The sequence below is a fragment of the Pelodiscus sinensis genome, unplaced genomic scaffold, assembly GCF_049634645.1.
Source record: "Pelodiscus sinensis isolate JC-2024 unplaced genomic scaffold, ASM4963464v1 ctg55, whole genome shotgun sequence".
NCBI classification, from domain to species: Eukaryota; Metazoa; Chordata; order Testudines; family Trionychidae; genus Pelodiscus; species Pelodiscus sinensis.
Window position 1 is genome coordinate 528,253 of NW_027465994.1, and position 26,209 is coordinate 554,461.

General features: G+C 49.3%; 2 protein-coding genes across 6 annotated transcripts in view; one reads left to right on the forward strand and one right to left on the reverse strand.

The window, feature by feature from the left end:
* The window catches only part of LOC102457870 (oocyte-specific histone RNA stem-loop-binding protein 2), a 147,518-nt gene that overhangs the window by 11,863 nt on the left and 109,446 nt on the right, over positions 1–26,209 (reverse strand). The window contains exon 3 of the mRNA XM_075917906.1: positions 4,560–4,668. Coding sequence (XP_075774021.1) covers positions 4,560–4,668 — 109 coding nt within the window. The remainder of the gene's footprint in view (positions 1–4,559; positions 4,669–26,209) is intronic.
* On the forward strand, positions 115–13,694 carry CDC25C (cell division cycle 25C). 5 transcript variants are annotated; one of them, XM_014572825.3, is made up of 16 exons: positions 116–257; positions 1,205–1,418; positions 3,109–3,200; positions 4,576–4,609; positions 6,891–6,924; positions 7,074–7,160; positions 7,490–7,591; positions 8,019–8,156; positions 8,932–9,015; positions 9,312–9,467; positions 11,128–11,229; positions 11,743–11,805; positions 12,222–12,320; positions 12,438–12,571; positions 12,680–12,791; positions 13,099–13,694. In XM_014572825.3, the coding sequence occupies exons 2-16, from the start codon at positions 1,231–1,233 to the stop codon at positions 13,237–13,239; spliced, it is 1,566 nt and encodes a 521-aa protein (XP_014428311.2). In that variant the 5' UTR covers positions 116–257; positions 1,205–1,230; the 3' UTR covers positions 13,240–13,694. The 5 variants fall into 5 exon arrangements, with proteins under 5 accessions (XP_014428314.2, XP_014428311.2, XP_006121696.2 ...); XM_006121634.4 differs by having other exon boundaries at positions 9,312–9,425; XM_006121633.4 differs by having other exon boundaries at positions 9,315–9,467.

The window sequence follows — 26,209 nt, forward strand, 5'->3', positions numbered from 1 at the left end:
GCGGAACCCCTTCGAGCGTCCAATAGAAAACGTTCCGTCCGCTTCTCCCCGAATAGGTGCGCACCTCGCTCGAGTCACGCGGATTTACCCAATCAGAGAGCGGCGATTTTGTTTGGGAGGGGGGCATCCTTCAGTCGTTCTGATTGGTCACGATCGGCACCAATCTCTGTGATTGGCTGGGCTCAGGCGGCAGGTTTAAGTTCCGAGTATTCTATTTTCATTCAAGTCTGTGGGCTCGGGACCTGGAGCTAGAGGGGGTGAGGCCAAGACCTGAGAGCAGCGGGCGGGAGGCCCCGGGGATGGGCGCGGGACGCTGAGAGCAGCGGGCGGGAGGCCCCGGGGATGGGCCCGGGAGGCTGAGAGCAGCGGGCGGGAGGCCCCGGGGATGGGCCCGGGAGGCTGAGAGCAGCGGGCGGGAGGCCCCGGGGATGGGCACGGGAGGCCGAGAGCAGCGGGCGGGAGGCCCCGGGGATGGGCACGGGAGGCTGAGAGCAGCGGGCGGGAGGCCCCGGGGATGGGCCCGGGAGGCTGAGAGCAGCGGGCGGGAGGCCCCGGGGATGGGCACGGGAGCCCGAGAGCAGCGGGCGGGAGGCCCCGGGGATGGGCACGGGAGCCCGAGAGCAGCGGGCGGGAGGCCCCGGGGATGGGCACGGGAGGCCGAGAGCAGCGGGCGGGAGGCCCCGGGGATGGGCACGGGAGGCCGAGAGCGGCGGGCGGGAGGCCCCGGGGATGGGCCCGGGAGGCTGAGAGCAGCGGGCGGGAGGCCCCGGGGATGGGCCCGGGAGGCCGAGAGCAGCGGGCGGGAGGCCCCGGGATGGGCACGGGAGGCCGAGAGCAGCGGGCGGGAGGCCCCGGGGATGGGCACGGGAGGCTGAGAGCAGCGGGCGGGAGGCCCCGGGGATGGGCCCGGGAGGCCGAGAGCAGCGGGCGGGAGGCCCCGGGATGGGCACGGGAGGCCGAGAGCAGCGGGCGGGAGGCCCCGGGGATGGGCACGGGAGGCTGAGAGCAGCGGGCGGGAGGCCCCGGGGATGGGCCCGGGAGGCCGAGAGCAGCGGGCGGGAGGCCCCGGGATGGGCACGGGAGGCCGAGAGCAGCGGGCGGGAGGCCCCGGGGATGGGCACGGGACGCTGAGAGCAGCGGGCGGGAGGCCCCGGGGATGGGCACGGGAGGCTGCCGCGGGTGACTCGGTTCGCGTTGCTCCTAGGTGGCGGCTCCGCGGGCCGCAGCGCCATGGCCGGGAATATCTCCCCTGCGGGACCCGGCAGCCCCCGTTCCCGTCTGGGTTTCCGAGCCAGATGCAGGATGGTGCTGAACTTGCTGAGGGACACGGAGGTCTCTCTGCCCTTCACCCCGGAGCTGCCCCGCACCCCGGTCACGGACCTCGCTCGAGGCTTTAGGAACCTCAGCACCTTGGCAGGGTAAATCCCATCGTGGCCACCTCCTCCAGGAAGAGGCCCCCCTCGGGTACTGGCAGTAGGTGGGGAAAGTCTGCCTGGTAGTGGGATGAGGAATAGCCCCAGGCACAAGGCTCCGATAGCCACCCTGCCAGCCAACGCTGTAGTAGGAGGAGAGGGGCTGGGCCATTCACAAGCTTGGCTTGTTCTGGGCTGATTTCTTTGCACCCAGGCTGCCCAGCAGGCAGAGACCTAATAGTGCGTCTGTTCTCCCTTTAGCATAGCAGCCCTGGTGGTGCAGGTAGCATGGAAGATGAAGCTGGGATGAAAGTCAGTCTCCTTGCTCAGCGTGAACCAGGGTGCACGTCAACTGGTGCTGCTACAAGGGCTGGGGCAGCAGCTTGCTCTTGAGGGGTGGGGTGATTGAGACATTGAGGTCTGAATTTAGGACAGTGGTCTCTGCCCTTTTGAAGCACAAGATCACTTTTTGAAGTGCAGGGTTTAACTCAAACCCAAATATCCCCGCCCTGCCCCTTCTCCAAGGCCCTGCCCTTGACCCACCCCTTTGCCAAGGCCCTGCCCTCCTCACTCTGAGGATGGGGTACAGGGGAGGGGGACAGAGTGACATCAGCACCCCCTGCCTCTGACTCCCCCACCCTGCACAACAAGCAGGAGGCTCCCAGGGGGCAGCTCTGAGGGTCTGGGCAGGGAGAGGCAAGGCAGTGTGGGGAGGGGCAGCCAAACCAGTCAGGATCACCTGTCAGAGGCTCCTGTCTATAAGACTCTGTCCCTGCTTTTGCAAGGAATTCTGAGCGGGCTTTTCATTAAAAAAAAAAAAAATCAAAAGTCTTTTGGTGTAAATAGCATGGCCACTAGAGATGTTAAATGTCGGTTACCTGAATAGCCAATTAACCTCATGAATTCTTATCAGTTACTTGACTATTCTATAGTCCCTGGGGGTGAGGCAGGGGCTGGCAGCCAGCGTGCTCTGGCCCTGCTCCTCAGAGGCCCCTGCCACCACTGTATCAGAGGCAGGAGCGCGGGGTGCCAGGCAGGAGCTAGTCTGCAAAGGGAGCCAGTTCAAAAACCAGTTCCCCTCACAGACCTGCTGCCTGTCACCCCACACTGCTGCCTCTGATACAGAGGCAGCAGCACTGCGTGGCAGCAGCCCCTATCCAGGGGCTGAGCTCCCAGACCTGGCACAAGCCAGGACTGAGCTGGGCTGCCAGCCTGCTTGGCTCCTAATACATTTGAAATGCAGAGCCGCAGTGGGGTAGGTCCCAGACCTGACGCAAGCCAAGACTGAGCTGGGCTGCTGGCTGGCCTGCTAAAAGTACTGGCAAGGGGGGAATGCGTGTAGTCTATAGCATTAATTTATAAGCTTTTGCTTATTGGTTAATCGACTACACTATTACATCCCTAATGGCCGCTAAACTTCTCGGGGGGGCCTGAGGAGCCATCTCTGACTGAAAGGAGCCATCTTTTTATAAAAGTGCCCTTAAGAGCTCCCAAAGTGGCTGACAGAGCTAATGTTTTGATGGGGGTGGATAATCTTATGGTTCTGGTGGCTCTAAGCGGGGGCATGATGCAGAAGAGAGTTCTGACAGAGATCCTCCTTTTGAGTCCAGTCTTCCATCAATCAGCATGTGAACATCCTGGTAATTGTCACCAATATTTCCATCCTGATGCTTTGGGTTTTGATGTGTTGTTGCAGGAATACGCCAAAGTGCTGTCTAGATCTGTCTGATCTCAGTAGTGGTGAGGAGATGCCTGCCTTCAATTTCACCCATTCCCCAGACATGGCTGGTAAGAGCAGACTTGCTGGGACACAGTTCTGAGCCATAGCCCTAGTTTTATTGGCTGCTGTTATGCTGGTGGCAAGATCCTAAAGAGAATCTTTGGTTACAACTAGTACTGTCAGCCAGCTCAACTCCTTCCCATTCATAGTTATTATTTGTTTTGCATAGCAAGAATGCCTACCCAATTAAGGATCAGTGCCTCCTTTTGCTGTGTGCTGTTAAATAATAGAATTCTTAAGAACTCTCTCACTCTGGGATTATGAAAAGATGCAACAGGTGAATGAAACAGATAGATGGGCTGTGGGTAGACAAATATGAGTAAAACAAGCACTTTGTGCATAGTATAACTCGCTGCAAGTGCTTTGTGCATAGTATAACTTGCCTGACTAGCCATTTCCAGCAGTCAGTGCTTGTAATTGTTAATAATAGTGCCCAAGGCTCTCTGAATCCTCCACTCCAGCTGTACAGCTCTTCAGTGTGAAATTGTCTGAAACCAACTCAGCTTCCACAAGGACTAGGCTCATCCCCCTTGTCTGGTGGAAAGGAGTGTGCCATTCCTCTAGAGAAAAAGCTGAGTGTTGCAATTATTCTCTAAGGGTACATCTGTACAGTGTTGTGTAGCTCGAAATAAGCTACACAATTTGAGCCATGCAAATTGTATATCTTACTTCGAAATAGATGGTGCCAAATTTCAAAATAGACCCCTGTTCTGATAAATCCCTCAATCCTTGTGGAACAAGGTTTACTGGGACATCGGAATAGTGCACCTGTTTTGAATATATTTCAAAATAACGAGCTTGTTGCTAAGTGCCACTGTCTATATGTACCCTTAGAATGCTCCTGTGAACTGGTCCCTAAGAGTGTGCTTTCCAAAGTATGGAAAGCTGTGGCACATGGGATAATTTGTTTTTATAGTTTACAGAAATCTGGGGATGCTGTTGCAACACTCCAGCAATATTAATGAAACACACCCTGTTTCACTGCCTCAAAAGGGAAGGCTACAAATCTGGTTGCCTTTGGACAACTTAAATCAGCAGGAAATGCTTCTTCACTGGTTCTGTGACTCCCAGAATCTTCAAATCTAGAGCGGGAAAGATCGATTTTTCACCCATCCCTTGGGACTGTGCTGTATTGAGCCCTGCTGTATAAGTTCTAGGACTTTTTCCACTGTAGTTTGAAATGTCTCCAGTTACTTCCTGGAGACCATTCCACAGCCTGGGTCTCCTCACTAGGAGGCTCCCATTATCCGTTTCTGTCTAATCTCCTGTCTTGGGCAGGCACAGCATGTTGGCCTTTTCTTCATTTCTCCTGACTGCTCCTAGTTTATGCTCCATGCTCATGCCCACTGTGTGTTTTGCTGACTTACCTCTCTTGGATTGCAGGTCGGGTGGACTCCTCAGGATCTAAGGATGGGCTGTAAGTTCTGTACATCAGGGCTCTTCTGTGAATGCCCATCACCACAGTAGCTGCAGTTCCTGTTAACGAGCCAGATCAGATGCAGAATGATATACTCTGAAATGGCAGTACACATCTGGGTTGGACTGAGGAAGAGATCCCCACTCCTCTCGAGCGGGAATCTTTCCTGCCCTGCCCAGATAGTCTTATCTTTGTAAAATGTGAGTGGCTGATGGTTGGAAGATACTGTGCAGATAAGCAAGAAGTGTTAGTGCTTAGGTTCTAGATGGACTATGGCACGCCATGAAAACCTTTTCTTTCCTGCTGCGAAGTCTTTGCACTCCTTTGAATCCTATTTAATAATAACCACTGTTCATTTAAGGAGCGGCTCAGTGGACTCCTTCACCTCCTGTCAGCTCTTCAGATCTGGCTACAGTTGGTGGTAACCAAAACTAGTTTCTGTTTCATGGCTCTGGTTCTCATGTGAAATGAGCATCGTAGGTTTTGGAGGTTTTCACATCCCCAAAAAACACTGCTTTGTCAGTAGCCTCAGTAGAGAGACAAAGGACTAAATGAGCCACAGTAATTGAATTCCCATTTGATGTGAGCCTTCCAAAATGTGGTTGAGCATGCGAGGGGGTCAAGTGAAGTTCTGTGCTGCAGCTGTCCACCCAGTGCCTGTTCTGTGGCAAGGCAGCTTCAGTCTCCAGCGGGGTCAGGAGGATAACATTTATGGTTGTTTTGATTATGGATGTATCTATTTCTGCTGCATGTATGAAAAGAGCAGCAAGATAAAATCAAAAAGATTTCTGAGTAAATCTGAAGGCTTGTTGTAATTCGTAGGCATACAAACTTACTCTTAATTGTGAGCCCAGCTGTAATACATTATGAACATGTATATAATCACAATCTACAAAAACAAATGCTTGGGGGGGGGGAAGGAAGACAGAAGAACTGAGTTAGTCTAAAAAAAAAGGAACTGTGATATAACTCAAGGACTACACTAAAAGCATGTTTGGTAAACAAATAGATGATGTGGAAACAGAAATTTAATTAACCAAAATTCCTGTATTAGAAATTAGCCCTAATTAGTGGGCTAAATAATAACATTTATTACTGAAAACAATTTGACCTGCTTTCAAGAACATCTGTTATGACAGGTAATGTCTTAGAACTTTCATATCCTTTTTGCAGTTAGGGTCAAGTTGTAGGACCCGTTAGCTGCTATTTATGGATCCTTAAAGAGATTTGGGGAAGGAAATAGAAAAGGATAGAGGGAAGAAGAAACAAAAGCAAGCTGCCATCCCCACCATTTTCTGGGTCCCTGGGCCTCTGTTACCCTAACCATGAGCAATGCCATGACTAGACTGAGCCAGAGAGAGAGACAACATTACCACCCATAGCCAAGCCAAATGAATCCTCACCAACAAAGATGAAACAAGGTTGGATTTAAATTGGAGTTGCTGCTGCTGTCATTAACCTCAACTAATTTCTTTTCCCCAAGAGACAGCTCAGGACTTTAACACAAGTGGCAAAAACAGCAGCTCCAACTCAGAAACTTTTTTCTTTTACCCAAAAGGACAGTAATTATTAGGGATGTGAAAGGTTATCTGGCTACTCTAAATGGATAATGCTTACCAGTTCTGGTTAATTGGTTACTGGTGGGAGCTGAAGCAGCTTCCTGCCTGCCAAGGACAGAGGGCTGCTCCAGCTCTGCAGGGGGCCCACGACAGCCAGCCAGAGTAGCCTCCATCTGCAGGGAGCCACTGGCAGCCCAAGCCCCAGCCCGAGAGCTGACAGCCTGTCCCAGCATGGGGCTGGGAGCTGTTCCAGCTGGGCTAGAACAGTCCCCTGTCCGGGTCCCACTTCGATGGTTAACTGGTTAAACGTTAGATAAGGGCTGGGCAAGATGTGGCCCAGGGGCTGGACCCAGCCCGCCTAATAATTTGATCCAGCCTGTGGGCTGCATCTGGCTGCTTTCTATATATATATATATATCCTGCTGCCTGAATACCGATTTTCCAGGGGTGGCTCAGGCAGCAGGGCCCTGTTTAATGGTTCATAGCTCACAGTTGTGACACTACCTGGCAGGGGCCAGAACCACAAATCTTTTACATAGCTGCAGCAACCGCAGGAGGCTGCCAGGCAATGCGGTAGTGGTGGGGCTGGGAGTCACGAGCCCCTTAGTGTGTTTTTAAACTCAGTCTTCAGCCCCAAACAACTTTGGGGTCCCACCAAAGAACGTTCAGGCTGGAGCAGAGCAGCCCCAGGACACCCTAACAAGCTGTTTTTCTCCCTGCAGCAAGGCACAGAGGCAGCACATAAAATCTTTCCTGGTAAGTGATGACTCTTCATTGGGACCCAGCTTAGTTTGCTACTGAGAACGGCTGGGGCATCTGAGCAGACTGTGGCCTGGTGTTAAGGGGGTTGGGTACAGTAGGTCTCAGAGCTCCTGTTTACCATTGTCCTCCTCTGTGCATTGAAGCCCCAGGTATTGTGCAGCACGCCAAGTTCCCCAGGCGCCACGTGCCGAGAGGGCAATGAGATGGACAGCCCCTTGGAGAAGGAAAACGTGAGTACCTGCTGGACTTGGGGGAAGGGGTGCTGCACAGGCATTTGCTGGAAATGGTGGCAGATGGGCGCACATGTCAGTCCTGCAGCTCTGTAGCACAGAATCCTCCCCAAAACATTGACTATGCAAGGGGACAACATCCTCCAGGATCTCCAAATTGCGTTGCCCCCCGCTTCCTCCCAAAACCCCCCCAAAATCTACTCCTAACCAAGATCTAGTGCCTGTTTAATGCCAGGAGGAGGTTTGAAATTGTCTTTGGCTCTTGACCTTGGAGCTAGTAGAGGGGGCCAGCTCTCAGCTAGAGGCTCCTTCTCCTCATTTCGTTTCAGGAAGGCAGCTGGTTTAAGCACCCAGGTTGGCAAATGCCTAAGCCCCTGCTGTTTCGCAAGAGAGCAACAGGCTTTCTATTGACTTGCCTCCCGGCTCAGCTGGTAAGTTAATGCTTCAGGCTTCTCCGGATCCGACTGCATGATGGTGAGTGTGAGGTGGACAATGCCTAAGTGCCAGGGCTGGATGGAGATGAGTCCTCACTAAGATTTGGAGGAGGGGAACAAGTGAGTCGGAGCTCCCTTTTCCAGGGAAGGGAGCACTGTCTGTAGCCCTGCTCCTTGTGGAAAGCAGGAATCTGAGGTCCCAGGATTTGTGTATAGTTGGTTTGACAATACAGGCAGTCAGGAAGTTTGCTCTCTCTGGGGTTAGCTAACAGACTAGCCATAGTGGAACCTGGTTCTCCACCAGCAGGAGTTAGTGTCAGTGAGTGGCACTGGAGAATACAGCAGAGCAGGTCTGGGGCCTTCAGTGCAGCTTGTGTGGGTGAAGGCAAGGCACTGCTGCAGGACTCCATCTCTTCCCTGGCAGGATGTGGGGGGCATGCAGGAGTGTGATGTGAAAGATTTGGGCAGTCCAATTGTTTCCGTGGCAACGCATCCTCGCAGAATGGCAGAGAACTTGGGTGGCTTTGAAGAGCTCTTCCCCGATGAAGAAGAAGAGATGGAGGTGAGAGGAGCCACGCATGGTCCTCGTCTGTCTGCATGTACTGGCGGTCCCCGACTTACGAATGGGTTACATTCCAAACACCTGGTCGTAACTCGATTTAGTCATAAGTCGGAAATACCCTTAAACACGCTGCCCGTGCTGTTTGAAAAACTTGATGTACATGGTTCTCAACTCAAAAATATTATAATGGGGTTAATGGGAGGTTGGTCGTAAGAACGGATGGTTGTAAGTCGGGGAGTGGCTGTACTCCACTGTGTGCTTCACGGAGCCATTCTCAGCCTGGGGAAACAGGCACCGCAGACTCTGTCCTGCACTGGACTGCATGCTGCCAAGAGGCAGCCGGTGCATGGCAGAGTTCTGGCTGCGTCTAGGAACTTGGGCAGCTTTGATAGGCTGCATAAAGATCCTTGTGGGAGACGCTGCAGAGCTCACATCTCCCCTTGCACATCTGGAGGAGTGGAGTGATCTGGCATGTAGTGAGCAGCCCTTCTGGACACAAGCAGATCCCTTGCTTATGGCACATTGAGGCAACTGCTCTCTGGGGGCCCCAGAGGCCAGTGTGATTGGCCAGCATGGTTGGTCTCGGAACAGATGGATTTGTCACTTCTGCCCAGGCCCCACATCCTCCTGGGAACATTGCTGTCAAGTTGTGTGTCCTTTCTCCATCACCAGGCACAGCAGCATGTAGGCTGCAGGTTACTCTTGGTTCCTGGGTGCCTGACAGTGATTTGAGATGAGTTGTGCTGGTGGTTAATGCTCTTTCTCTGCCCCCCAGAATCCAGTGGCTGGGAACCTTTCCTCCAGCATGGCTGTCCTGCTTTCTGGACCCCTCCTCACACAGGACATCAACGTCAGTGAAGTGAGTGAGCTTACCTACTAATACGTCATTCATTCAGATCCAGCCAGGTGTCTGGGCAAAGCATGTATCTTGCAAGGCAAAAAGTGTTCTTGGACTGGGGGGGCCTGATGGGGCTGGCATTGCTACTATCCACTTATTGCCAGGCTAGTAGGAGCTGCTTTGCTTTCAGCTCCAATGGAGGTTTACAAAGATGAGTCTCTGTAATCCAGGCTTCTGAGCAGGGAGCATAAGTCTGAAGGAGTTGAGGTGATGCCTCCTGTGACTTGCCTTTCCTTCCCCTCTTGTCTGTCTCCAAGCAGGTCTCCATTAACAGAAGCCGCCTCTACCGCTCACCGTCCATGCCAGAGAAGTTGGACAGACCAGTGCTGAAGCGACTAGAGAGATGCCAGGATAATGAAACCCCAGTCAAGGTGAAACGGAGACACAGCCCTGCCTATGAGGAACTGGAGCGGGTATGGGAGCCAGACCAGGACTCCAGCTCAGCCTATTTGTCTCCTGATACCCCAGTCCTTCCCCAAATCTTATTGGCCAATTGTTTGTCACTTAGCAGCAGCTAAAATAAGGTTGATGTGTGTAGTGTCTGAATGCAGAAGAAGAAACCAGCTAAGGCAGCTTCTTCAGAATTTAATGCCAGAATTATCAGACTCACAGATGCACATGTTAGGAAAGAGTCAACATGGCTTTTGCAAAAAGAAATCATGCCTCACCAACCTACTAGAATTTGAGGAGTCAAAAGCATGTGGACAAAGATGATCCAGTGGATACAATATACTTAGATTTTCAAAAGTCTTTCATAAAGTCCTTCACCAAAGAGTAATGTAAAATAAGCTGTCATAGGAAGGCCCTCTCATGGATCAGTAAGTGGTTGAAAGATAAGAAACAAAGGGTAGGAATAAATGGTCAGTTTGGAGAGAGGAAACTTGAGGTGTCCCACAGATGTCCATACCGGGAACAATCCTATTCAACATATTCATAAATGATTTTGGAGAAAGGGGTAATCCATGAGGTGGCAAAATTTGAAGATGATATAAATTGTTCAAAATAGATAAGTCCAAAGCAGAATGCATAGAATTACAAAGGACTCTCTCAAAACTGGATAACAAAATGGCAAATGAAATTCACTGTTGATAAATGCATATTGGAAAACATAACCCCAAATATATATATATATATAATATAAAAAATGATGGAGTCTAAATGAGCTATTACAGTTCAAGACAGATCTTGGAGCCATTATGGCAAGTTTTCTGAAAACATCCACTCAGTGTTTGTGTCAAAAAAGTGAACAGAATTTTGGGAAAAGGGATAGAGAATATGACAAAAAATATCATTGCCTTAAATAAATCCATAGTACCACACGCATCTTAAATACTGTGTGCAGGTGTGGGAACTCCATATGAAGATATATTGGAATTAGAAAAGGTTTAGAAAATGGCAGCAAAATTAATTAAGGGTTTGGAACAGCTGCCATATGAGGAGATATTAATAAAACTGGGACTTTTCAGCTTAGAAAAGAGACAACTAAGGGGGGATATGATAGAGGTCTATAAAATCATGACCGGTATGGAGACAGAAAATAAGGAAATGCTGTTTACTCATAGTACAGTAACTAGGGGTCACCAAATGAAATGAATAGGCAGCAGGTTTAAAACAAAAGTGAATAGTTCGTCACTCAACACACAACTTGTGGAACTCCTTGCCAGAGGATGTTGTGAAGTCCAAGACTATAATGGGGTTCAAAGAAAGTCCTACATGAATTCATGGAAGACAGGCCCATCAATAGCTATTAGCCAGGATGGGCAGGAATTGTGTCCCTATCTTCTGTCTACCAGACGCTGGGATTGGGCAACGGGGCTGATCACTTGATTTTCTGTTCTGTTCATTCCTTCTGGGGCACCGGGCACTGGCCACTATGGGAAGATAGGGTACTGGGCCATTCTCAGGTTCTTTTGCCAGGGGCTTTGGAGGGATAGCTCAGCCTTTGCTTTGGAGAAACTGAGACACAGATGTTGCCCAGCCTACCTGGCACACATGGACAGAACCATGCAGTGATATAGCTGGTTAGAGACTGGTTGGCTTGCATATCGTTGATGGCTCTCTGGTTGGCTGCAGGGCACAGCTCTGAAGAAGACGGCTTCACTCTCAGACATGGAGATTGTCAAAGTTCTAGATCAGGACTGTGGCTTCCGACAGCTCATTGGGGACTTCTCTAAGGTCTGTGTCTGTTCCCGCCTCCTCTGCCTTGAGCAGTCTCCTGGCTCTCTGACGCGGTAGGCCTTGATGTGGGAGAAGGAGTCACCGAATGTTGATGTGCAGAGCTGGTTCTCTTCCTTGCTGCACAGCAATGAGATGAGAATCCTCAGCTGTGATTCCCCCTCCCCCCTGCCCCCGAGACACTCCTAGAGGGGAGGGGTTTGGCTTCTGGGTTAAACAATCTTTGATTCAAAATGAAATCTGATACCCGCAGGGAGATGGCAGGTATGTCGAGGATCAGAGAGGAATACCTCTCCGCAAACACGGGAACCCTATACTCAAAGGAACAGTTACAGATTTAATCAGAGGATGGAAAATGGGTGGAGGGAGCAGATGGGAGGCTGAAGGATACAGGGACAGTCACCATAAAGTGTGTGTGTGGGGGGGGGAGAATTATTCCGTGTTTGAGTATCTGGAAGTGCAGGGGCCTTGTAGCTATTATGATTCTGAGCTGGACTGGGAATGTCTCTTCAGGTGTACGCTCTGCCAACAGTGACAGGAAGGCAACAGGATCTGAGATACATCACCCCGGAGATTGTGAGCAATGCCTCCCCCCATCCACTGTGTTTGTAACTGTGTCCTTCCACACCGCAAGTGTGCCTATGCCCCAAGCTCGGTCTCCCCTGCCCTTCCAACATCCTTGTGTGGAATGTTAAGTAACAAGGAGTTACTTCTGCTTTACAACAGGTTGGTGAGGGCTCTTTGACCTGGCTGATGAAGCTGCTTCTAGTTTGCTATTTCTAAGATGTAGCTGGACACACCCCTTTCCAGCTACCAGCATTGCCTGACTGTTCCTGTGTATTTGGCACTGTGCAGCGTGCAGTATGCAGCACACAGTCTTTGCCTCTTGCTGTTTTGGCAACAACAGCAGTTCTGTCTCAAAGGGGATGCTGGGTAGCAGGGAACTGCCCATCCTTGTTGAATCCTTTAAACATACCTTGCATCTTTCACAGGTGGCTGCTCTGCTCTTTGGGCAATTCCAAAGCTTGATTGAGACATTCTACATCGTCGACTGTCGCTACCCCTATGAGTATCTGGGGGGGCACATCAAGGTGAGGGAACAGGGCAGGGTCTGAAGGAGGGGATGGAACTGGGCAGGGGCCCCAGGGGTCTGTAATGAGCCACCCCTGGCTGTTGACTTTCTCTCCCCCCTCCTTTCTGCACCGCAGGGGGCTCTGAACTTTCACAGGCAGGAAGATGTCTTTCAGTTCTTCCTGAAGAAGCCTCTCCTCCCAGCCGTGCCACAGAAACGCATCATCCTCGTTTTCCACTGTGAATTCTCCTCCGAAAGGGGCCCCAAGATGTGAGTGCAGGTGCTGTCTGGTGAGAGCTGGGGACAGGCAGCTGGATCAGGGGACAGGCACTCCAGCTGCTGCCTGGCTCACTGAGCTCCACGTGTTGCTGTTTGAAGGTGCCGCTATCTGAGGGAGGAAGATCGAGCCATGAATGAGTACCCTGCTCTGCACTATCCCGAGCTCTATGTCCTGAAGGGAGGCTACAAGGAGTTCTTCCCTGAGTACATGGTAATGGCAGGGTATCCAGTAGATGGGGGTGTAAGAAGCCTCAGACCTCCTGAGATGGGCTGACTTGCCTCAAGGCCACAAGTGTCAGCAGTAGGATTAGAAATGAGTGCCCGTTGCTGTGCTTGAGCCACTAGACTCTGCCCCACTGCCCACTAGTTGTTGTTGTTGGTTACCAGTGAGGTGAAACCAAAGAAACCATCCCATCCCACCAAAACCACAGCAGCCCCAGCTCCCGCCACAGGAATTGTTTACATGCGCTGACTCGTGTTCCCATGTGCTAGCTGGATAACATGTCTTCCCTTATCAGGAGCTGTGCGAACCCCAGGATTACTGCCCAATGCACCACCAGGATTACAAGGCAGAGTTGCTGAAATTCCGCACCAAGAGCAAGTTGTGGGCTGGAGACCGGAGGAGACGTGACCAAATTGCTCGCCTCATGAAGTTGTGACGGCAGAGACAGCAGCCTTGAGAGAGCACTGCTTAGAAGGGCTCTACCTTGCACAGTCAAAGTATCTTTTTGTTTGTAAGTGGGTCACTTGGTGTGGGTACGTGCAGCCACTTTCAGCCATTTCAGATGCTAACAATGCTACAGGGAAGCTAGTTTAAAAAGTCTTGATTCTTGAAGCTGCATCTCAGACCATGGCTGAGCATGAACTGGATGGACTCAGTTGTCTGTAAGGAAATGAGGGGTCTCCTTCACGTGGAAGGCACAGAGAGAGCCAGGTTTATGGCTGCCTCCGTGTTATATCCAGCCATTGCCAAGTGGGAGATATCACAGCCCAAGCTCTAACTCCTTTCTCCATCTCCTGCTTCCAGCAGCAGCCTCCATGTTTCTCTTCAGTTTGACTCTCGGTTTGCATTCAGTTCTCTCTCTAGTGACAGAATAAACTGTTTTAAATCCCAGCGTGCTTGATTTGAACAGCTCTCCCTGTCTCTCCAGCCTGGGGCCTCTCACCCATTTGTGCCACGGGGCTGTTAAGAAATGGCAGAAGCCTCCCAGTGACTAAACAGATGCTGAATCCTGGCCTCTGATTGGTTAACATTGTTCCAAACTTTAGTGTTGACCTTTTAGAGGCATAAGATAGAGACTTAAACATCACAGGACTTCGTAGCCAATCAGAAGACATTGCTGCTGCATCCTTATTAGCATCTCACAGTCCATTCAGGAATTGCAAAGCAGCAGCAAATCTTTTTGCCTCCTGATTGGCTCGCTAGGACTTTTATTAATTCCATTCTGTCCATTTAGAATGTGGGGAAAAGACAAGTTTGAAATTTCCCCCCCAAAGAGGGCACGTTATCCATACAAATGGGTAAGGAAAAACAGCCCCAGAGGAAGAATATGAATCTTGCTTCAAGGCACAAGGCCAACTGCCAAAGTTAGGAAGAAACTTCCTTGGGGCAGGTTGTTCTGAAATAGTCCATTCAGAGGCAGGTGTAAAACCTCTATAAGACTATGGGCCAGAGGAAGCTTGAGCATCCTTATGTCTGTTACACTGCATTGACGTTGAGAAAGTATATAGTAAAAGAGGCTGTCTTGTCCTTGTGGCAAACAATAACCCAAGCAAATAAATGCTGATACTAACTGAAACACAGTTATTCTCCATACAGTAGAGGAGTGTGTACTGTTTTACAACCTAGTAAAGGACAGTCCTGGCTCCAAAGAGCCTGCTGTGTAGCTTAGAAAAGGCATGATACAGAGAAGATGGCATTGGCCTGAGCGTACGGACAGGAGGGGGAGGGGAAGGTGTGGTGTTTTAGACACAGCTTGTGCTATTTTTTGTTAGAATTTTTAATTTACCAAATTGTAAGAAAATGTTACGATCTGTTTGCTATTTACATTATCAGTAGCTTCTACCTTGTTCCTGCTCCTCGGGCCCACAAATAGCAGGAAAGGTTGGGCGACTTCACATTTACTTCTATCTATCCCACCCGATCTGGGAGCAACAGGAAATCCATAGATTATCCCCAGGACAGAAGGAAAGCAAACTGCCTTTCTGTAATGAAAACCAAGGATCGGAATAAGCTCTGTAGTGTCCTGAGCACAGGTACACGTTTCTGTGTTTGGAAAAAAGAGATGTTTGCTCTAGGCTGTTTTACAAAGCTAGTTTCTTCAGATGTGGGTAAATTTGCTGCTAGGTGAAGCAATTCCACCAGAGGGCAGTACTGCAGCACAGTTAAGGTGAAGAGATAAAGATGTCCCTGCTGTTGGTGTATAGGTCTTCTGTGGCTGGACTCTAGGCATACCTGATAGCTGGGACGGGGGTATCAACACCAGCATAAATGTTCCATGCATAGTACAGAAGGGGGAATGCTGCGGATAGAGGCATTCCTACAGTTCTAGTGAGTTCTCTAGGAGCTGATCTTACACTTTTCCCTGGGGGCTGGATGCAAGGGACTCTTCCCTCCATGGTGTAATCAACTGGCCAGCCCAACAGCTTTATACTGTAGCTTTCATGCTCCCCAAGAAGAGCCAGTAGCAACTTCCAGTGATGTCTCACCCTCCTCCCCTTCCTGTGACTGTGTCCCTGGTTGATAGGCACTTGGGCCTGAGCTAGGGTTTGGCTTTTTTATTTTCCAAGTTTCAGCTCCCCTTCAGTAGTAAGCTGGCTCTGTGGGCTGAGGGCACAGTGTATAGGGCCGAGTGATAAGAGCCTTTGCAGCCCCTGCACACTGCTGCTTCTGCAGGAGCTCATAGCGAACATGTCTTGAAAGCGGACTCAGCATATTGCATCCAACTGAACCTTTTTTTAGTCCCCCTGCTGGCCCTCCAAGGTGTCCCTAGGCGAAGGTGTTTTTCCCTAGGCGAAGCATTCATCTGTGGATCCAGGCGCTGCAGGTGTCTCTTACAAGGAATGAGTTATCTGGAATGAGCTTCCATAAATCCCTTCACTAGCTTCCCCTCTCAGGGTCCCAGAGAATTGGGTCCAGTCTGAGTGTGAGCATCTACACGGTGATTTTTTGGGTGTCTTGAGTCCAAGTTTGCTGACTCAGCCCAGACATGCTTTTTTTTTTTCTTCCCAGATAGACATAACTTAAACATGCTGAGGGAACTCAGTACATGAAGTTAAACTAATGAGTGACAGGTTGGTTGAAATGTACTCTTCTGGGTGAAATGGGGGGATAAAGCAAAGGGATGAGAATTTCCAAAACCCCTGCTGCCAAGGACTGAACTTGGAGGATGCTGTCATTGTGTACAGAGCAGCTGTTGTGGTTTAAAGTCCTGTGTGGGAGAGGCCTGTATCTGTCACTCTTAGTAGAATTGCTGTAGCACCTGGTCCTGGAGATAAGGAGCAAAGCAAACAGAGCCCCAGTGCTGCTGCCTTACCACCTGCCTTAATTAGGAGAGCTCTGTATAGATACAAAATTTTAGTTTGCATCCGATCTGCAAAAATGATCTGTGGATACAAAGCAGATAGCCCTGAAAATCTTCAGCTTTAGATACAAAATTTGGATCTGTATCCATCCCCAATCTGCAAGAACGGCCAGAGGATATCCACAGATTTGCAGGGCTATATTTATTACAAACAAAAAGGGGAAATGTATAAGTCTGGCTGAACTAAAAATGCTGCTGTAGCCAGCAGGAAGCTGCATCCTGAGTCCTCTGCAGAGAGGAGAATGGATTAACCTGCAGCATCTGTTCCTGAGGTTTGTCAATGGCTCATGGCTGCAGATGAAAGATTCAGAGATTTCTAGGCCAGAAGGTCTCTTGTGATTATCTAATTGAATGTTCTGTATAGAACCGGCCACAGAATAGCCCCAAAATAATCACTAGAGCAGATTTTAGAAAATCGTGTGACCTTGATTTAAAAACACTCAGTGATGGAGAATCCACATTGACCCTTGGTATGTTGTTCCCATGGCTAACTACTCTTCCCTTTAAAAATGCATGCATTACTTCTAGTCTGTTTGCCTAGCTTCAACTTCCAGCCATGTTAGCTCTTTCTCTGCTGCATTGAAGAGCCTATTCTTAAATCAGTATTCTCCATGTAGATACTCTATGCACTAAGCGACCTTTTCCATGTAGCCCAGCATGAGAAGACATGCTTTGTGACTCTCTAATCATTCTTTTGTGGCTCTTCCCTGAACTCTCCAATTTATCAACATCTTTCTAGATTTGGGAAAACCAGCACTGGACACACTATTCCAGCAGAGGTTGCACCAGTGCCTAATACCAGAAATGAAATAACCTCTCTCCCAGATTCCTGCTTGCGCATCCCAGAATCACTGCAGCTCTTTTGGTCACAGGGGGAACCACATGTTCACTGCCAGAATTACTGCCAAATCAAGGGGGTGTGGAATAATTTAAAATGTTTTGTCATTTAATTTCTCTTAAATCAGCATCCCCCCTGTAGGAGCAGTAAGAGCTTGTTTTCTTCTGCCTATTATGTGCAATGGAGCACACCAGGCATCTGAACAGCTGCTGGCCCTGAGGCAGTGGAGCATCTGCTTGGGTCTCTTGTCATGAATATAGTCTCAGCACTGCACATTCATCTGAGTTTTACCACTGGCCCAGGAAGGGACAGGAGCTACGCTGTCATAGCACCACAGGGAAACCAGTGGCCCTGACGGTGAAGGACTTGTCAAACTCTAACCTGACAATGCAGGAACGTAGAGCTGTCAGCTCTTGGTGAATGACTGGGAGCTCCCCAAACAGGCTGCCCCAGAAGCCTGTAGTCACCCAGGCACTTACTTGCTAGAGACAGTAATCTGACTGAGGAGCAGTTTCCCTCCTTGCTTAGGCTGGACTCAAGTCTGGCAGGTGTGACAGACCCAGCCTTTGGGCCGCATGGGGCAGGGGTCAACATCCTGTTATTGACACTCCTGCCTTCAAATCAAACAGGCCAACTGGTGAGAGCCACTCTGTGTGCGCAGAGCAGGGGAATGAGCAGAAGGGAAAAATCTGCCAGTTGTGCAGACGAGAAAGGGAAATGGGCTTGTGGGCTGCTGATTTGGAGGGGAGGTCCCTGGCCCTTCTGTTGGAGGAGCAGACATGGCTTGTTAGGGTCAGTACCAATGTGAGGAAATGGTGGCATTGGCAGTTGGGTTCTTTGAAAATTGACACTAACTGATGCTGGGCTGTTTCCTTTAGGTTAATAATGTCCATGTTGTCCAGGTGCGTGTGTGTGGTTAGTGCATTGAGTCTGCCCTGTCTCTGTCAAGAGAGAGCTGCGGTGCAGTAAATATTAGCCTTGGCAGGAAAGTGTTTGCACAGCCTTCCTCAGGGCAAGGCTACGCTGCAGTGCTTCATTGGCACAGCTGGGCTGCTGCCGCACAGCTAGTGAAGGTGGCCCTGTGACAAGGTGTGTGTGCCCCCAGCAATACCGCTGCTCTACCTCAGCAACTTAGCTCCAATGTGACAGCACAAAACTTGTGTTGCTTGGGGGGCTTTTTCACACCCCTGAGTGACCCAAGTCAAGCAGCAGTATAGACTGGCCAGTTAGTTATCATTAATGTACCAGGTGCAGCTATGAGACCCTGTGCTTGCTGAAGGCCCCAGGCAATGCTGCACAGCGTGGCAAGTGCTGGGCTCCACTGCAGACAGGACTGCACATGATCAGAGCCTCTGAACGACAGCAGCTCCCCACTGGCCCGTGCTCCTCCAACACTGAGGACGTTACATAAAATCAGCTGCCATAAATTCAGCTGCAGGCTGTGCTGCAAAACAAGTGATCTGAAAATGAGGCTCCTTTGTTGTCAGCTCCAGCCCCACCTTTCTCTCTTCAGGGCCTGATTTACGGTGTGTGGGCCACAGCCTAATTTTAAAATACTTTTGTTTAAATAAATGGGAAATAGCTTTAAAAGCATTATCCATGGACAGGGCCACAGAAGGCCCTCAGGGAAGGCTCCTGGAAGTAGTAAACCCTAGCTGTTGAATTTCACAAGGTGTAATGAAAATAAGAAATAATTGTGCCTGAGCCAAATACTTCCCCCAAACAATGGACAAATCAAGCGTTTGATACATGTTGATGGGAGAATTCAAAGGCTGAAGTGAAAACCCAGCTAGGCAGGATAGATGTGACTGGGCATTAGGCTTCTTGAGTTTTATTCCCAATGCTATAATCAGAGCTTAACTTTTGAACCAGGGCCCAGTCATTTCTCTGTGCTCCAGTTTAACCGTTTGCTAAAAAGAAAATACTATTGACCTCACAGCAGTTTTCCGGGGCTATATATCTTACTCTGTCCACCTGTGAGTCCATTGATTCGAGAACTCCTCCTAAACAGTAAGAGCTAGGGCCACCTAATTTGTAGGCAGCTTCCTCTTATCATAACTTAAAGCAAGATATGGGTTTGGTCCTGCCAGGACAACACGGTGGAATTTGATTGTTTCTCCTAGAATGGAAAGGGAAGGGTCTGATAGGAAGGACAGTTATACTCTAGAATGACCACAGGGGGCAGCAAGTGGCCAGAGATGATACCTGGACAGCAATAATACCATTGGGCCAGCAGAGGGCAGGAGTGAAGAAAGGGTCAGCAATCTACTGTGTGTGTGTGTGTGTGTATATATATATATATATATATATATATATATAATCTCAGAGAGTTTGTGAGTCTGTCTGTTCTCAGGTCAGGGGACTTTCATCCCTCCCCCAGCTGTGCCTGCTGCAGCCATAGCTACCATGGACAGGTGCTTCTGACTTGGCCCCAAGGTGCTGGGGTGAGAGAAGGATAGGGTTGTCCTCTCACCAGGGGTAGCCTGCATAGTGAACCCCTCATCCCCAGCTCCACCCCAGAACAATGATTTAAATGAAGAAAAACAAAACTTGTTTGAGTTAAGGACCCGAGTAATGCCAGATAAATCTTCATGTTTAAAGCCTTACACACTGTTGCTTGGGTCTGTCAGGGCAGGGGCTGGGATCGGAGGTGCAGGAGGCTGAGCAGGGGATTGGGGAGGTGGGGGGCTTAGGAAAGGACATTGGGAATGTGGGGGGTGTCGGAGTCTGGGTTGGGGGTGCAGAGGGTCTAGGGGTGAAGTGGTTGCAGGAGTCAGGCTTGGGATGAGGAGAGACTCAGGATGGGATGGTGCAAAAATCGAGGCAGGGGGTGTGAGGGAACTCAAGGAAAAGGACAAGGGAGCTCAGAGGGTAGGCATGCCTACTAGCTTCTTCCCAAGGCAAGTCCAAGGTGGTAGGGCCTACACTGCCTGCCAGCTGTTCCCCAGGGCAGGCCAGGGTGGTGAGGGCTGTGCTGCTGGTCAGCAGCTGCTTCCTGGAGTTGCGGTGCTTTCTGCCCTCCCTGTGGTCATCCCAGGGTATAACTGTCCTCTGTCCTTGTTGCCCCCTGTGGTCATTGTGAGTATAACCATCCCTGCTATTACACTCTTCCCTTTTCATTTGATGAGAACTAACTGTATTCCACACACATTCCATTGTCATGGCACAACCAAACCCTGACCTTGGCTGTAAGTTATGATAGGAGGAAGCTACAGACCAAATTTGGTGATCCTAGCTCTTACCATTTAGGAGGAGTTCTTAAACAAACAGACTCACAGATGGATGCACAAACACTCTCAGATATAGGTAAGCTATTTTGAGGTTCTCTTGCCATGTGGTGTTAGGGGTGGTTCTATACAAAGGGACTGACCGAGTCTAACCTCCACCTGACCCCTTGCTAGCAGCTGGCTAAACGCCTTTGGGAAAGGATGGTGGATGTGCTGTTTATTGAGGGTGATGTAAAGAGCAAGACACCATTTTAGCAGAAGTCAGCACCTTTGGAAAGTACTATACAGGACTTTAGCAGATAGTATTTCCCATAAGGGATTTTTGCCTTCTGATTTGGGCTGCCAAAGGATGTGAATATCCAATCACAATTTTAAAAATGATCGAGACAACCTGACATAAGAAGGCCAGAGTGGGTCAGACCAAAGGTCCATCCAGCTCAGTATCCTGTCTGCCCACAGTGGCCAATACCAGCTGCCCCAGAGATGACCAAAGAGAGCAAGTAAGCGTCAGCAGGTGGTGGGTGGCTTAGCAGTGGTTGTGCAGCCGCCTGTGTGCAGGGGTCTCGGATGTAGTTCCCACCATTGATAAACACTTTGTTTTCTTTGGCTGGTGCATCTCATTAGCAAGAACCCAAACTGTACTACTCCTTAAGGGGCAGCTACAAAATACAAGCCTGAGGCCATGGTGAGATGCACACTGTGGCCCTGGCTCTTAGTTCAGACAGATTGAGAGGATGTGGCTGGGAGGAGTTAGAAGCAGGGGGGTTGGCTTTATTAGTCAAGGAAGTGGGAGTCCTACTCACATGGAACAGGATTTAGCAGAGGAGGCGAGCTGTTTGTGACTGTTCTGTGGGGGCAGGAGCAGGCATTTATATTAACCCTGACATTGCTTTGCAGCAGTTTTCCCTAGCTGTGTAGTGAGGGGGCCCATCACACAAGTGAGATTATGCAGAAGAGATACTCCCAGAGAGGGTATGTCTACACTACCCCGCTAGTTCGAACTAGCGGGGGTAATGTAGTCATCCACAGTTGCAAATGAAGCCTGGGATTTGAATTTCCCGGGCTTCATTTGCATGAAGCCGGCCGGCGCCATTTTTAAATGCCGGCTAGCTCGAACCCTGTGCCACGCGGCTACACGCGGCACGGAGTAGCTAGCTCGGATTAGGCTTCTAATCCTCCTCAACGAGTTTGGATTAGAAGCCTAATCCGAGCTAGCTAGTCCGTGCCGCGTGTAGCTGCGCGGCACGGGGTTCGAACTAGCCGGCATTTAAAAATGGCGCCGGCCGGCTTCATGCAAATGAAGCCCGGGAAATTCAAATCCCGGGCTTCATTTGCAACTGCGGATGACTACATTACCCCCGCTAGTTCGAATTAGCAGGGTAGTGTAGACATACCCAGAGGGAGTTACTGGAAAGTAGCCTCTGAGCTATTTTTGGACAGACAGCGATGGGTTTGTGGTTACAGTTTGTGCAGCTAGACGCTGGAACTGTGGGTTCAATTTCTGGCGCTCCGGCAGACTGTCTGTGTGACTTGAATGTCTTTTTCTACAATGGGGACAACAGCACTGCCTCAGAGGCGGTGGGGAGGTTACATGCCATAATAATTATAAGCAGTGGTGAAAGCCGGGGTGGTGCTCCTGCACAAAGCTGGCTGTCTGGGGCACTTAGCTGCAGAGGGAGGGCAGAGCACTCCCAGCCTGGCTCCTGGGGCTTCCTTCTGGCTGCCGCACTCAGCAGCTGGCAGTGAGGCAGGTTAAAGGGGCTGGCTGGGGGCACACCTAGCCTGGAGCCCCCTCACCTCCGCTGCCATTTCAGGGGTAAGGAGAGTTTCAGCCACACATTCTGGGCAGTCAGGAGCCTAAAGAATGCAGCAGGCTCTGCACTTTCCCTTGCTTCCTGAGAGTCAGAGGAAGCAGGAAGGAGAAGAAAAGCAACAAACAAGGACTGGTATGTGCTGCTGCAGCACCCCCTGAAATGACACCCTTACCCCCTTACCCTCTCCAGCCCCCTGCCCTGCATTAAAGATGTTAAGGACTAGTCAACTATCCGATAAGCAAACGCTTATCGAATAGTCAAGTCGACTAGTTGATTTCCCCCTCCCCCCCACTTGCTGCCTCTATGATATAGAGGCAGCAAGTGTGGGGGAGAAGGTACTTCAAAGCAGCAGCACTGCACGGAGCCCATACCTGGGCTCTGTGTGGTGCTGCTGCTTTGAAACGCTGTGCCAGCGTTTCAATGGGTCAGTGCTACATGGGCTGTTCCTGGGCTCCATGTGGTGCTGCCCATTTGAAATGCCACAGCACCATTTCAAAGGGGCAGCACAACACAGAGCCTGGGATCAACTGTGCGATGCTGCCCCTTTGAAACACCACCGCAGTGTTACAAAGCAGCAGCGTCGCATGGAGCCTGGGGTTAGCTGGGGCTCACTTCTGGCTCCCTGCGGCATTTCTGCAGAACCTGGAGTCAGCTGGGGAGTCCAGTTGACCCTGGGTTCTGGGGAATGCCATGCGGAGCCAGGGTCAGCTAGAGGGGCTCCCAGCTGACCCTGGGCTCCTCATGGCAATTCAAAGCAGCAGCGCAGCATGGATCCCGGGTTAACAGGGGACTGTGAGTCCCCTGCTGACCCTAGGCTACATGAGGGTTCTTCAGCTTTAAAATGCACAAGAGCCCCCACTGGTGACTCTTGTACATTTCAATGCTGGCACGCCGTGTGCAGCCCGGGGCCAGTGGGAAGTCCCACTGACTCCAGGCTCCATGTGGGTGCTTCTGCTTTGAAATGTACAAGAGCCCCCAGAGGCTCTTGTGCATTTCAAAGGATAAGCACCCACATGCAGCCCGGAGTCAGCGGGACTTCCCACTGGCCCCGGGCTTCACATGGAGTTCCACATTCCTCCTTTGAAATGTACAAGAACCCCAGTGGGGGCTCTTGTACATTTCAAAGGAGGAATGTGGAAGTGCCTGTCGACTAGTCAAGTAGTTGATGGAAATTCCGTTGACTTGTTTGACTAGTAAATTAGTCATTAGTTAACATCCTTACCCTGAATCCTGCACCCCACACTTCCAGCCCCCTACCCTGAGCCCCTCTTCATACCCACCACAACCTTGACTCCTGCTACCCCACACATCCCAAACCTTTTGCCATGATTCCCCACTCTCACCCCACATTTACATTTCTGACAGGTATCTCACCTTCCCTATCTGCCTGTCCTAAGGCCCCCCTGCTCCCCAGGGAGGGTGCACCATGACAGCATCTGTAAGAAACTTAAGTTACTTTCACTCCTGATCATAAGGCATTCAGAACCTACAATGATAAGGGCTGAACCCTGTCATGTAGGGTGCTGATAGGACAGTACGGAGATGTAATTCACCAATGCGGTTGGGAAAGGGTCGACTTAGAAAACAGAAATGTTTGTGTTTTTGAAATGTTGGTTCTATGAGATCCCAGAGCTATGCTGAATGCTACAAGCAGCTTGATTGCTTAAGCTTCAAATAAAATAAAAAAATCCTTGAAGGCTATTCACTCTCCTGACAGGTCCTGAACATGGGCAGTGGGTGAAGCTGTTGCTTAGGGAGTCAAGCTCCCCAGTCTGTTCCCCAACCCCATATCCCACTGCTCTGCCTACATCCCACCCCTTCCCCGCTGTCTCCCTCCCTTCGCTGCTCACCTATTCTAGCCAAATCCCTGAGCCCAAATGTAGCAAGTGACATCTGCAACATTTCTTTCTAAATAAAATGGAATGTTTTGTATTGCATGACCAATTGTGAAGGCTGGACATGCAGAAGGTACCTAATTAAAAGCATCAAATTTGGGAATAAAAAATGTCAGTCACAGATTGTTAGTCTTTAAAGTGCCACCAGACTCCTTATTGGTTTTTATATGCCCTGAAATTTGTCTGAGATTTATTTGCAAAAACTTTGTAGCAAGGGAAAGTCAGTTGTCCTAGGGAATACACATGAAATATTATGGAAAACATGATGTAGCTCTTTTCTGTTTTACATTTTAAATCAGTATTTCTAAGCTGACTTTATATTTTCAATATACTCTTAAAACTTCATAAACTAATCACTCCAGATTACTGTATATTTAAATTAACTGAAACAAAGACATTGATTTTAATTAATCAGTGAGTGTGGTTTTGTATGTTCATAACAAAGTTCATTGCTTTTAGAAAAAGGAAACACTAATTTATTTTGTGTGATTTTCATAACAAGTCATGTTTATGAAATGTCACTCTATGTTTATGTTAAAAATACATTTACAAAGATTTTAGGCATATAAAAGGATTTTATATCTTAGTAAGGTACTGATTTGGGGGGGAGTCCTCTTAAAACTAGTTCATCAAATAGTCAGAAGTAAAAGGGAAACTCCAAAGGAATATTGTCCTTTGAAGGGCTCTCTTTTACACGGAGGTAAAAGGAAAGTGGGGATGGATAGAAAGGACAGGAAGACTTTAGAAGCAAGCTTTTGTACTACAGTAATTAAAATTAAAATGTATTTTAGATAAGTGGTCTTTTGAAGAATTTATTTTAAAAACTGTCTGGTTGAAGAGCAAAACATTTAAGGCTAAAGCTGACTACTCAGATTGTGCATCTAAATATCTATTTAAGGATTTTTTAGAGATGTGATTTCATAATCTTCAGCAACAAACTAATGAAATATTTAAAGCAAAATTTAAACTAAGATCCTGTAGACATAGTAATGCACAACTGTTTTTGGCAGTAAATTCAGGGTTAGCACATGCCTGTTAAATGGTTTCATTACCACTTAATGGCTCTTTCACAGGTTCAATGCTATGCTAATAGATCTGGCAAGCTGGAAGGCTTTTCATTCTTAAGTTAACAGATCCACTTCTGAAGAGCTACAGCAGCTTGCTATGGGCTCCTTCAGAAACGTTCAGAATAGGGACAGGATGAGGGGAGAGGTTGAGTGCTAAGTCCCTGGGAAGGCATTGCCTCCCTTTGCCTGCTATACCTGCTGTTATGGCTCTGGAGTCACACAGCTGCTTCGCCTGCGGGAGCTGCTGACATTACAGTTATTTAGGAGGGGGCTGGGATTTACTGCCAAGGTGTCCTCACAGGTCTCTGGCTCCGTTGATGATGATAACCAGAAGGCTGCTTGTGTGCGTGCTCAGTGATGTGTCATGTCGACTTGTGCACTTAGTCTCCACAGCAGATCCCAAGAGAGCCCTCAAGGACCACAAGCCAGATAAGGATCGAAGGTGCCAGGCCAGGTTTATTGTTAAGTGAACCCCTACACATATGTATCCTGTAACAATGGAATGACTCAATCTGTGGGAAATGTCCATTGCCCCCTAAGCACCACTTTATATACAGGTACAAACAATTTACATGTCACTGCTGATGTATGAGGCTGTCACCCTCTGACATCAGGTTACTACCCTCTTCCGCTTCTTAGATACCATCCACCTCCCTGTTCTTCATGGTTTGATTAGATCATCTCTATCCATCATGCTGTCATTTTAGACCTTTTCCTCAATCTGGGTTGGTATCTGTGCGGAGTGGGTACTATCTTTTTTTAATGAGTTGGTGGTACCGTGCGCTTTCAACTTATGACCAGTACATATTACTGTTCTACACCTGGGCCTATTGCCAATTAGTGTTTTGCACTCTCAGTCCTGTTCATGCCAAGTTCTGTGAGCTGGGGCCTGCCTCTTGCTCATGGCTTAGCTTTGCTTTATGTTAGCCATGTTTTGTCTGTTGTTAGCTTGGCCCCAGACCAGGCCTGTGCTACATGGGCTTATGTTTTAGGCCTTTGTCTTACTACACTAGCCTGTGTGAAGCAGGAGCTCTGATCCTTCTGGATGTAAATTCTATTACTCTGATTACTACGTCACAGAAGGTGCTGTACTAATTTATTTGACAAATGGAGTAGAGTTATCGTTTATAAAAAATACTCCCCCATTGTAATATGAGACTTTGCATTTCTCTGCTTTTAAATCTTTGCTGAGAAGAAGAGAAAA